The 13,888-nt window shown below is 34.6% G+C and overlaps 1 protein-coding gene across 1 annotated transcript; it reads right to left on the minus strand.

The window, feature by feature from the left end:
* Positions 1 to 2,311: 2,311 nt before the first annotated feature.
* Positions 2,312 to 6,282, minus strand: LOC142610111 (protein POLAR LOCALIZATION DURING ASYMMETRIC DIVISION AND REDISTRIBUTION). Its single transcript, XM_075781834.1, has 3 exons — positions 5,817 to 6,282; positions 4,369 to 4,826; positions 2,312 to 2,855 (listed from the first exon to the last, which is right to left on the minus strand). The coding sequence occupies exons 1-3, from the start codon at positions 6,160 to 6,162 to the stop codon at positions 2,574 to 2,576; spliced, it is 1,086 nt and encodes a 361-aa protein (XP_075637949.1). The 5' UTR covers positions 6,163 to 6,282; the 3' UTR covers positions 2,312 to 2,573.
* Positions 6,283 to 13,888: the final 7,606 nt, after the last annotated feature.

Raw genomic sequence — 13,888 nt, forward strand, 5'->3', positions numbered from 1 at the left:
TAACTTGGTCAAAGCAAAATTGTTAACCTACCCGCCCATCACTTTGTCATCTCTCTCACAAACGCAACCAACCCACACAGCCACCATCATCAAGCAACCACCATCATCAACTCAGCCTCCAGCCTCCCATTGAGCAACAAGATCAACACCAGCATCCAAAAAAAAAAGTAAAAAAAAAAAACCCAAAGAATAGATCAGCGATCACTAGAATAGCCCACCACAACCTCAATCATTATCATGGCAGCTGTAAGTGCACAACTGCACCTGGACCCAAAAACGTACGTGGGCTCAGGCCCAATGAGCCTTAAACAATTAAATTTGTAGAGTGTGGGTTCGCAATCTAATTCGATGGTGCTTGAAACTTGATGAACGGGCCAGAATATTATAGTATTTATAAACAATGGACAAATAGGGCAAAATTAACCTCCTCGAACGTAGGCCGAGGACCCTTTGTATATTATTTCTCTTTTTCCTTATAAAGATTACAGCTCCTAGTCCTTCTCAAGTTCTTTTAAAAAAGGCCTCCCTTCTCTGCTACCCCCTTCTCTCCTTAAATACTTCCTTTCCTTCTCCTTTTATCCACGTGTCACCCAAAAATCTCCTTCCACCACCTTCTTGAAATCTTTAAATACTAGCTAGAAGGCTGAATTCTACTGTTCAGGGGTCACTTCCCCATTAATGCGGCCAGGGAGATAGATGCAGAGCCTTTAATGTGGAGGCAGCAGCCTTTTTTCTGAGATATTTCTCTTACACCGCCATGTCTAGAAAGTATTTGGATCCCCTTTTTAACCTACAGTCTTTCCAGAACTCTGTCTTGATCTTTCTAGTGAATCTCAAAGTAATCACGGGTCTGTCCGAGGAGAGACTCTACCTCGGATGAATCCTCGGGCCCTCGGCTTGTGAGCCAACTCGCAACCCTAAAAGCCTTTAGTCAAGAACGAACTAGCGCCCATTGATAAAGCCCAAGGCCCAAATACCCACTTAGGTTCTTTTACTCCCCACAGCAACCTCAAGCTCAACCAAAAAACAAAAGAACAAATTGGCGACCCACACCCATAATCACTATCACGATAGAAAAACCCAGGAAAAAAAAAAAAAAAAAAAGAACAAATCGGCACAATCACTATCACGACAGAAAAACCCAAAAAAAGAAAAGAACAGATCGGCGGCCCATACCCACAATCACTTCCATGGCAGAAAAACCCAGAAAAAAAAAAAAAAAGAATAGATCGGCACAATCACTATCATGGCAGAAAAACCCAGAAAAAGAAAAGAACAGATCAAGTCTAACACCAGATCTTCCGCCATTATTGGAACTGAGAGAAGCTTTTTAGATTTCAATTTCTGAAATCTCTTATATTCCTCGTTTCATTTAGATTGAGTTTTTGTGTCATTGCGAGGAATAAAACTAGATTGGCGATGGGGCTTGAGTCATCGGCGTGGGTCGGCGAGAGTGAGTTGATCTGATGAAATGTGAGAGAGTTGATCGGTGAGAGTGAGATGAGAGAGGGAGAGGCAGAGCGTGTCTTCATTCAAGGAAGAGAGAGAGGCAGAGGGAGAGAGAGAAGTCAGTATATTGCTCTGACCGTGAGACCCATGTAGGTTTAATTACAAAAATGCCATTGAAAACAGAGTTATAGAAACTGAAAACACCTAAAATGTGTTTTCAGTTTCCATAACTCATCACTCAAAAATCAGAAAATTGAGTGATGGAAACAATAACTGAAAACAAAGTCCAAACAAGCCTCTCAATCATGTTCCTACTAGACACCAAATTGCTGCCATTTTATAGAGGTTAACTGCCATTTTATTCGAGACAAAATTCAAGATGGGGTGATTAAGACATTCCATGTTCCTACTAGACACCAAATTGTTGATTTCTTCACAAAGGCACTTGGATATAAACAGTTCTACTTCCTTTTGTCCAAAATGAACTTAATCAACATTTATAGTTCATCTTGAGGGAGAGTGTTAAGTAATAGATAGGTTGTACATATCAATGGTTGTATCTGTTACTTGTATTTTGTACATATAGGAGTAAACTACAGTAGCATAGTATAGTTGGTGATAAATTGTTGTCGTTTATACTGTACTGTTAATGGTTTAGCTAGGTTGGTTATAGGTCTAATCCACGTGTACAGTTTGTATTGGGTGACTATTTTTTCTGTTATTCTTCCCGCCTATGTTCTCACTATATAAGAGAACAGAGCATGATAATTTAATTCAATGAATTCATTTTACAAGTTTACATTGTTCTCTCTCTTTGTGATTCTCATTTCCTCCATTGATAGAACCTTCGAAGCTTGTATGTGATTCAATACCTAGTTCAATTTCACTCTGTTGCAATTCTTGATTGTGTATTATTCTCCTCATTTGTCAGCATTACACCTTTTTACAACTTATATCCCACACTGTTACAATCCATAAGCCAAAAAGCCAGACAGATACTGTAACTCATCATCAAACACCCGAATATAATTACTCATGCATAATGGCTTGATCAAAATCTTGCTCAAAACCTGTGGTTTACAATTTGCTACCTACCTCCATAATTAAGAAGTTTCTGAATTATGTCAGGAACTAAATCGTGAAGGCCCTGGAACATGCTGCGAAATAAGTCGTGCAGTGTCTTTCCACCAAGAAACCTCTGTTTCTTTCTCACGAAGCTTGTGTATGGTACATTCTAGAGCAGCTTCTAGCTCTTCTACCCGTTCTTGCTGTCTTGCTTCCAATAGTTCATGCAGCCTTATCTCAAGTTCTGAGGGTGGAACTCCATATTCCATTTCAGTAACTCCATTTTGAGGGTCAATTACTTCCCCAAAACTCAAACTGCGGCCTCCGACAGAAGCAGTGTCCTGAGCAGTCACTTGTTAGTTTTAGTCTGTGATATTAGGAAAGTGTAATAGTGAAATTGGGATAGAAGTATAGAACAACATGCCAAAGATTATTCCAGAAGAAAAAACAAAAGGAGGAAGCGGGGGTGTCGCCACAAAGTTGGGGAAGTTGGTCAAAATTTCAAATTTTCTAACAAATGTAAGTTTTTGTCTTAAGAGTTCTTTCCTATTGATCTTACATGATGCGTTTGAACTGCGATCAAAGACATTGATGAATAGTTTGAATATCTTTTACTAGTGTACAAGAACAAGGATCACATTATTAGCAGGGAATCATCACCTAAACTCTTAAAATACCTCTATTTTTGCAGGAGGCAACTATATAAATTAAAGGACCGAAGAGTTGGTTGACAGTTCATGAGGCCATTGACAAATATAAAGTCAATGAATTAAAATTCCAAAACCCGTCAAACCCAATCCGACCCACACATATATTTAAAATATATTATATAATTAATAATTTTTTAAAAAAATAACCAACTCTTCCTATCTTATATAAAAACCAATTAGTTCAAACAAACCTTAGTAGATTACTATTGTTGTGTAGTCATTACTCATTAATGTTGTTTGCCTTTAAGGAGTTACATTGATACTAGTCTTAGAATTTTTTAAATATATTTATATTTCTTATGCTCAATTTAATAATAATAGTAATAAAAAAAATTGTCCAACCCATGGGTTCAACCCAACCTATGTGGGTTGGGTTGAACTGATGTGATGAGTTGAATTAGGTTGAATTTTTTTTAACCCACCATAGTGGGTTGAGTCAAAAAATCTCCTTAACCCGACCCATAAGCACCCCTACTTACAAAGAAGATGTCAAGGTGGGAAAGTACAGCTGTTCTACTGAGGTGTATGACACAACGTACCAAAACTGAAGGAAGAAATGTACTTGTAAGATACAGGCAAAACATAATAGAAAAAGGAAGACTATGCTACAAGATTTTGGCGATCATCTACAACTGATGTTAAAATAGGTGCAACCAGGTTGATGACCATGCAATAGTTCCGACAACTATCCAAAGGTAAAACCTCTTCTAGTTAATCACTAACCTTGTACTTCCATAAATTCAAAAAAAAAAACACATCCAACAGGTGCATGCCCTTACACATACAAAATACATGATTTTTTTTTTTTTTTAATTGGTAAGTTACACACACTCCCAATAAGTTCTGAATTTATGATCTCATTCTCCATCTACTCTTAAGGGAGGAAGAAGTGTCATTCGAGCAGAGATAGCTTGAATATACTGATAAAAACATAAAAAAGAAAATACTCAAATCAATACTTTGCCCATTTGTGCTCCTCTTTACCACTTACCAGTCCTGATTTAAGGCCACTCAAAATAACAAAGTTTCTATAATGCAAGCAAATCTCATCATAAATGAGGTTCTGGGTTTTATCGATTCACTCAGGGACACACAGGCATCAATTACAGATTAAAGAAAGAAACAGAAATGTAATTCCAGGTACCTTTATCCTTTGCTGCTGTGGATGTTTCGTCGAATTTTCTCTATCCAAGTGGATCTGCAGAAGTTCTAACTCAGCTACAAGTTCCGCCTCAAGTTCATCCATTCCTTCTAAATGTTCCTCTTTTTGATGATGATTACTAATCAAAAGCTGATCATGTACCATAATGCTTTCTGAATCTTGTAAGACATGTGATGTAGTTTGTGACCGAAGTGAAATTCTGCTGTTAGAGTTTGAACCTTCTTGTATATCAGTGGTGGAATACGCAATTGTGTCATTTGACTCAAATGGCCTACTCAGTGCATCCTTACTTTGCAATTCCACTTTGACATTTTGAAGAAGCATTTCCATTTCTGTTCGCAGCTCCACCATCTTAGTAAGTTCATTTTTAGTCGCTGCAATGAGATATAGCAAACTACACCCGAGTCCCAAGTTGAAAGAAGCATCATCTCTGCACTGTCCTGTATATTTTAAAAATATTTAAACGATTTAATTCATTCTTAACGATAAAGAAACAATAACTGTAAGGAGAAAAATCAAATAGGCACAGTCACCAGGCCTTTATATGAAATCATGCCCTCTCAAGATGAAGAAACCAATGATTGATTAAACTCGCATATGGAGAATTATTTTTACAAAAAACCAGCTTCACTTATGACGTATCTTTTAGTTTGATAATTGATGAACTTAAATGTTCAAATTCAAAATGCAGATTTTGATTGCTATTGTTAGTCTGGTATTACCAAAGGAAGCTCATATGTTTCATTTACCAAACGGTACTCAAACAGGTAATGTCTGAACTTTATACGACTAGAAAGCAAAGATAATGACGCAATGGCATGGTGGTTCGCACATCTTTAGAAATCAAAGACACCCATATACATGTACTATAGTACAAATGTCATGAGGCAATCATAACGGTACCATTGCCATTAATCTAGATTATAATGACACATAAGTAACAACAAGAAGCCAGATAAGCTTTTGGTGGTTGCTTATTTAAAAACTAGGCAATTTTTTCTTTTTTCTTTAAATGGTAGTATTTGGAAAAGCCTTCTGGGTATGAGAATAAACTACGTTGTCCAAATCGGGTAAAAATATCTTGGATTTCCCAGTAACTGGTTCTAACAGGTGGAGCCAATTGCGTATATCTGAGGATTGTTATACTTAGTACTCTACGACTAGCAACTAATCTTAGTGAAGTTCTCATACATCATTGGAAAAAAAAAAAAGAAGTAATATTTGGGAAGCAAATTAGACAATGTGAGAATTTTAAATCTTTGATCATATTACAAAAAGTGAAAGATTAAATTTAAGACTATGAGAGGCATCCTAAGCATAAAAAGGTTTTTTTTTTTATATACAAAAAACCCATCTTGTTCAAGAAACATTAAATGAAACAACCACAAATTCAATAATCAAAAAAAAGCAAAGCAAATAGAAAGCTTCACTTTCGGAAGGCGAAAGCGACGAACCAGGAGGACGGCCCTCGAGACCATCGACCGAACCCCTTGTGCGCAAAGGCTCATTCTCCTCCTCCTCCTCCTCCTCCTCCTCCGTCTTCCTAGGCGGCACCACATTCACAATAGACCTCTCCTTGTTCTTCCGCCGCCGCCGCCGCCACACCGCCGCCAGCCAGCGAGCAACAACCCGGCGAGGCGACCAGCACTCCATGCCTAAATCTCTAACAAAATATTCGCCGTCATCATCATCAGCAGCAAGTATGTCAGCAATACGAAAATGTTGGTTCTTGAACTCGTTGTTGTTGTTGTTGTTGTTGTTGATATTGGTGTTCATATCATGGGATTCGGATTGGTGTTTTTATTTCGTTGGGTGAGAATTAAATGTAAAAACTGACGAGAGAAACAGTGACATATGAGAACATAGTATAGGACCAATCAAAGTGTTTTAAATTAGAGAGAGAGAGAGAGAGAGAGGGAAAAAATTTAATTGGAGGGAAAGAGCGTTTGGTTTGTACGGTACAATACCAAGATTTCGATATTTACTGTTGTGTTATTGATTATTATATTTATTGTGGCCAGACGTGAATCAATATTTATAGAAACGCTGACAAGAATATTTACTTTTCAATCCAAAAAAATTAAATTCCCTTATCTAGTATTAAATATTACTGGAAATTATTTGAATGAATCAGAGAGCAATGCTGGGTACTGACCGACAGCATCTTCATTATTGTTGCTTGCTTGTTTGTTTCAAAATGGGACAAAAATAAAATAAAATCAAATCAAAATACTATTTTGAATTTCCAACACTTTGAATGGAATGTGTATTTTTTTTTTTGGGCAGTTGTTTTGTTTAATAATGTAATTTGAAAAAACTATTTGGTCAAATAGAGTATAAAATTGTTTCAAACTCTCAGACCCTTGAAGAGTTTTTTTTTTTTTTTTTGTGGGTTATATATTGAAAATATATTTTATTTAGTTGAGAATAAAAATTATGGTAGAAAATGATATTTGTATAAATTTGTTCTCGTACTCCTGTTATTATATAAAAAATAAAATTTAAAAAAAAAAACTATTACCGTAACATTGTAAACATATGGGAGAAAACAAAACACCCTAAAAAAAATAAAAAATAAAATAAAAACCTAAATTAAGCCCTTGTTTCTCTTCCATTTTCTCTTCAATTTGGGAGAAAACAAACCACACTAAATTAATGGGCCCGGGTGGCAAACAAGGGCACATTCAAACTCCTCTGTATTTTTTCCTCCCATTTTTCCTCACATTTTTCATCATCCAAAATCACCCCAACCAAACAGGCTAGAGCACATCAATCACTCACTCCTAAAAATTTAAAATTTTTTTTTTTTTAAAAAGCTTCACATTAGTCATAGTCACTAATGCTAATGCACATATTTGACATAAAACTCAACTCGTGAAGAGTTGAGTACCAAAAAGAGAGTATTTTCCGATATTGATTTGAAGCTATGCTATTTGGTCAATGCGAACAAAAATGTACTTACCTTTCAGTTAATTAAATTTCAAATGAAATGAGCAAATTTTTTGAAATGTTTTAATTATTAAAAAAATGCTTATTTAAGTTTAAAGATTTTTTTTTTTTGTTAATGTTTGATATTTACTGTGAGAAGGGGAAGCCCAAAGAAGCAAGATCATCAACTAGGCTTGACCCAAGGAGCAATCAAGCTCAACTATTAATCAGCTTAGGCCTAGCACAGTCAGGATAATCTAGATGGTCAAACCGAGGAAGACAGCCTGCCCAAGGAGCATATGCTTCTCGGGAGACTTTAGACAAACCACCAAGGCCATAGGACTAAAGGTTAAGGAAGGAAGTAGAGACATGCAAGCATTAAGAGGAGGAAGCTTCCAAATAAAGCACTAACCACCTCCATATTTAATGCACTATACCAACTCAGTCTGCTGCATTAATGGCAGAATGACCCTTGAACAGTGCCCCTACAACCTGCATCTTACTCTACCACCACCAGCAAAGCAACGATAGGACAAGTATTTAAAGAATGATCAACGACCATCCAAATGAAAAGTTAGGATGCAATCCCAGTAGTTATATATAGTAAGAAAGATCCTCCTAAAGGCAAGATCATAAAAAGAAATAGAAAGGAAAGAGAGAGGAATTAATGCTCTGTTTGTTTCAACAATGATGTTTTCTAAAAAATGAGTCATTTTCCAAGAATCATTTTTCTATAAATCTATCTCATTTTCCAATGTTTGGTAGCAATTTTAAATGAGTTGAAAAATAACCTTCTAACTTTCCTTATTTAGCTTACTATAAGATAGAGTTGTTTTTCAAAAAAATTTAATGGAAAACAATCTCTAAAAATAAGCCATACTTTTTATGTTGACTAAAGATAGTTTTCATTTGACTCAGCTTTTTTTATGCTACCAAACACTAAAAAATAAAGAAAATTATCTTTACACAAGGTTTTCCATCGAAACAAATGGAGCGTAAGAGTTGTATAACCAAGAAGTGTATAATCCTAAGAACCATTGCTCCTTGGCTAGCCCGAGGAATAACTTGAATAAGAATCCATGTTTTTCTCTATGTCGTTCTCTTCTCAAACTGTTGTCTTAGACCATTTCCTTTCTTTAAATCACCAAGTGAAGTTGTTAAGGCTTGAAGGGTTGGCCTTGATAACCCACATCTACAAATTAATTGCATCGAGCCTACTTTTGAGCCCAATCCTCTTTTGATTGGGCTGATCACTGGTTATGCCCCTTACATTTACAATAAATAATTTGAACCATGAATGCCTTCATTATAAACATTAGAAAGAACCAATTAAACTATAAGGCTCTTCACTTTTTTTTTTTAAGAGAGTTTTAACCTATGACCTTCACTTTTGATGATATAACTCTTTATTGTCAGACCAATACACCAATCAGTTTTTGTTGTAGGCGATAATTAAATTATAAGGCTCTTAGCTTTATTGTATATACTACACTTAATTTTAATATATATATATATATATATATATATAGAGAGAGAGAGAGAGAGAGAGAGAGAGAGAGAATGTGAGGTTCAAGTTACGCGTAGTGTAACTCTTGAAAAGTTACACATTTTTTAAACCAAAGATTTTAAAAAAATCTAACGGTTAAAAAACTCTCATTAAATGTTATTGCTTTTCACATTATTATCTAATTAATACTAGCATTCTCTCTCTCCTTATTTATTGTTTTCTAAAAGATAATATCTTGTTCAACACAACCTAACCAAAAAATCTCATTTTCTCTGATTTCACAATTACTACCAAATATATATATATATATATATATATATATATATATAAGATGAAAAGATTAAAAAACCCAAGTCTAATATAAGTTTTGAAGAAACTTTGGAAAGATTTAATAAAAATAAAACCGAAGAAATAACTATTAATGATCTTCAACATGATATTGCTACTGTTAAAAAAGAAATAATCCAGTTAAAATATGATGTAAAAACCATAAAAAATGATAATGTTAATCTTAAACAAGAATTGTTAATTCTAAAAATTGATAAAAACATGGATAAACACCAATCTGATAATGATGAGCACGAAGATGGAGATGAATCCATTCAACAAGCTCCTCCTTCTGTAATGTTTCTGACAATGTTTTGATCAATTTAATAGATAATCAACTTTCTCTTGTTAAACATGTAAGGCTTCCAAAATGGTTTGCTAAAGTCAAAATTGTTGTCTCACATGATTATGCTTTTAATACTATTGCTATGATTGACTCTGGTGCTGATGCAAATTGTATCCGAGAAAACTTGATTCCTTCCAAATATTTTGAAAAATCTACTGAAAGATTGGTTTATGCTAATGGAACTCAAATGAAGATTAAATATGAATTAAGTAATGCTCATATTTGCCATGAAGATGTTTGTTTCAAGATTCCTTTTGTGCTTGTTAAAAATATGACTGATAAAGTGATTCTTGGTCTGCCTTTTATTGCTACTTTGTATCCTTTCTTTGTTGAAAATGATGGAATTACTACTAATCCTTTTGGACAGAAAGTAAAATTCAAATTTTGTTCAAAGTGTGAAACTCATAATGATGATGCTTTTAATCTTATTCATGCTAAAGTTAAACATCTCAACTTCCTCAAGAAAAAAGTGAGAACCAAGAAAATTATTGAACCACTTTCTAATAAATTATTGCAATCCCAAATTGATAGTTTTCCAAAAATTTTGATGAATGATGATTGTTCCAATATTTCTGATGCTTTTTGGCATAGAAAGAATTATATTATTGACTTACCTTATGTTAAAGACTTTAGTGAAAATATTTCTACAAAAAATTGTCATACACATGTTGCACTTCAAATAGGAATTCCTAGTCTTTCATATTCTGTCGGTATCTGTCTGACCTTGTGACACTTCGTTGTTGTGTCTATCTTACCGTCATTGGCGCCACCATAGTCGTAAATTGAAGTCCCAAATCTGAACAGTAAGGCCCGTGAAGCCAGGAGAGCATGAGGGCATGAGAGGAATAGAGTTGGTTGCGGTATGTGTTGCGGTATGTGTTACGAAATGCAACGGTTGTGAGAAAAACATGATCATTGAGTGTTATAACTAAGTTAGCTATGGATAGGACGTGGAGATCCAACTCATCTGTTAGCTCTAGGACTGGTTGTCCTCCTGGTATTGTGAATGAAGAAGATCACAGTGTAAAAGAAAGTGAGTATCCTGATTTCAAAAAATGGAATACCCCTAAAGTCTCTACTAAATCTGTTATAAACAAGATCTCTTGTGAGAAATATTCTTGGATCATCATGGTCTGTCCATTGTAGATGGCGGACAATAGAAGCGTAGGGTTTATTAATGAAAACAGAAATTCTATCTATACATCCAACGAAATGGTAGTCTTTCCATAGTTCTTGGGTGACATCTAGAATCCGATTATTGAAATAACTTCTCCAGCATTCAGCAAGTGCATAGGCCATAGGGGCGTTTATGGGAAACATAAGTATTACCTTCATACCATTGTCCCTGGTAAGTATAACCATTAATGAGAATAAGATGCTTGGAGGGTTGAACATTCATCAAATTATTCTTTTCCCATTTGGATAAAGTACTCCAACATCAAATAGAAACATAAGGACTTTCAACATTTGTAACAACCTTTTGAATAATATCAGGAAATTGGCTAGATATATATATATGAGTTGAGTTCAAGTTACACTTGATGTAACTCTAAGCAATGTTACCCCACTTAATAACTTGTTATTGAATTAATATTTTGAAAAATCCAACCTTTAAATTAAGTTCTTAACATGCATGCCAATTTTCATATCAATCGGATACTATTTACCATTTGATCCATAAACTTATCTTTTATGCATTATTTTAAACTACAAAAATTTGAATTTTAACAATTGATTAATGACATGACTATTAATTTTTTATCACCTTGAAATTTGCAAGCATGAATAATATACAAAGATAATGCAATCTAACGGTGAATTTGTTAATATTCGCATCTAATTAAAAAATATTGAGTGGTGTAACATTGTTTAGAATTACACCATATATAACTTGAACCTAGTCCTATATATATTAAATAAGGTAATATTTAATATTCACATTTAAGACTAAATAGGTATATAACGTTAAAAAAAAAAAGTGTTTACAACCAAATTTGCTATAAATTTATATTTTTTAATCATGTTATGCGTGAATGGTTGAAATTCATTTACACTTTTTTTTTTTTTTGAGAAACACACACACACACACACATATAGGGGAAGGGGGAAATTCATTTACACTTAGTTATTCTCTCTAAAGTGAAAAACCAAAACAAGAAACAAGTTTGGCTGTGAATGTGTTTGTGTGAGTTATACTTCGACTTATTTTTTAAATGCACACAATTTACTTATGTACAACGATTTAGTTGAGGAAAAATGATTAAATGATAGATCAATCAATTAAGTAACTGCAAATATATATATATATATATATATATATATATATATATATATATATATATAAATAAGAGATCTACAAGAGGAATATATATGGCACTAGCTTAGTGACTCTGTCACGCCCTAAACCCGGTTAGGGCCTAGAGAGAATGAGGGCATGTTTGGTTTAACGATATCTCAATTTTCAAAACCCAAAACTCATAACTCAGTTCTCAAACCTCACCTTCACTCAAAAATTGCAAAACACATGTTTGTACTCAGTTCTTAGTTACGTATCTCTACAACTTTTCCCCAAAATCGTGGACCCCACCACTGACACTACCCAATGTTGCTACTGTTGCTACCCGCATCTCTCCATCTCTATCTCTCTATCTTCTCCCTCCCTTCAACCTACAGCCACTCACTGACGCCATCAACCACTACCAATCCACCACCACTAACTCAGCCACTAGCCACCATCAACCACTGCAAATCGATCCACCACCACAAACCCAACAACCATCAACAAAACCCATTTATCAACCATCGACAAAATCAAAACTCATTCATCAAAATAAAAATAAAACCCATCAACAAAACCCATTCATCAACCATCGAAAAAATCAAAACTCATTCATCAAAATAAAAATAAAAATAAAACCTAGCACCGGCGATAAAATCACAGCGATAAAATCAAAACCTAGCACCGGCGATCATGGTCTTGGTGTTTCGAGGCTCTCGCTTTGATGGTGGCGGCGGAACTGGGCTAAACCAGAGAAAGGAAGAAAGAAAGAAAAAACAGAGAGAGAGAGAGAGAGAGAGAGAGAGAGAGAGAGAAAAAAAAGTGGGAGAAAAAAGGGAAAGGATAAAGTAAGAGAGAGGTAACGCCATCAACACATATGGGCCCCACAGAGGTCAAAAATTTACAATCTTGCCATTGAGTTATGTATCTCAGAAACTAAAAACACCAATTTGGTGTTTTCGGTTTTCATCACTCTCACTCAAAATTTTTGAGTTTGAGTAATGAAAACAAGATTAGGAAATCAAGCGAAACAAAAAAAAATTGTGTGGGTCTCACGTTTTTTGATAACTCAGTTATGAGTTTTTGATCATATCACTCAAAACACCTCTAAACCAAATAGGCCCTGAATCATTGAATTATCTAACTTTTATACATATTTGTTTGTTTAATTTGAGACCATCCATGCATGGCAAATAAAATAATACTCATCAACTAATATTTTTATGTCATGATTGGCAGAGCTCTAATTTCATTAATAAATTATTAAGAATATTTCCAATCACACCAATAATGAAATTTTCCAACCTAAAGGATGTTCCAACAAAAAATCAATTTCCGTAGGGTCCAAATTTCTTGTGGATTTTTATTACATTAAATTCTCTCCTAAATAAAACATCTACAAGAAAGACCAAATTAAAATTTCTTGAACACATTACCAAAAGCTCAATAGCCTAATTGCAGTCACCTTTAGCCAAAAACTCTCTAATCCATGATTGCCTCAAGAACCTGAAAGGAGGAGATATTACCTAGGTCATGGAAACGAGTAATTCTTAAGTACTCCTGGAGTCAGGGGCGGCACCACCTTAAGGTCAGGGTGGTCATTTATTTATATATATATAATTATTTAAAATTTTTAATTTGTCTACCCTTCAAAAAAAATTTGGAAACACCCTCAGTTTTTTTATGCCAATAAAATTAAATTTTGCTCCATAATTTGTTCTACATTTAGTGGATGAATGATTGCTTGGTTATGTACATTGAAAGAGATGTAACTTGTAACATTGATAATGAAACTATCATGCAACGATTTTAAAATATAAAAACTCGCAGAAGGCAATTGTAAATTTTGTGTATTTGTGTGTTTTTTTTTATTATTGTTGTCAATATATGAATTTATCTTTTTATCAAATTTGTAGGGATAAAGGGCCCAGAGAGGGATATTGAGTCGTGAGTCGTGTCTGAGGACATTAAGTCGTCCGAGGACAGGTGGGCATCAACAAAGACATACAAATTAGTAAGCTATGGAAGAAGTCTAGTCATTAAGGGTTGGGAGTGTAGTCCGTGGAGAAATATCTCCTCGGCCCAGCCGAGTAGAGGTCAAAGGTTCAACCTTTCA

This window comes from Castanea sativa, chromosome 1 (assembly GCF_040712315.1).
Source record: "Castanea sativa cultivar Marrone di Chiusa Pesio chromosome 1, ASM4071231v1".
Lineage (NCBI taxonomy): Eukaryota > Viridiplantae > Streptophyta > Magnoliopsida > Fagales > Fagaceae > Castanea > Castanea sativa.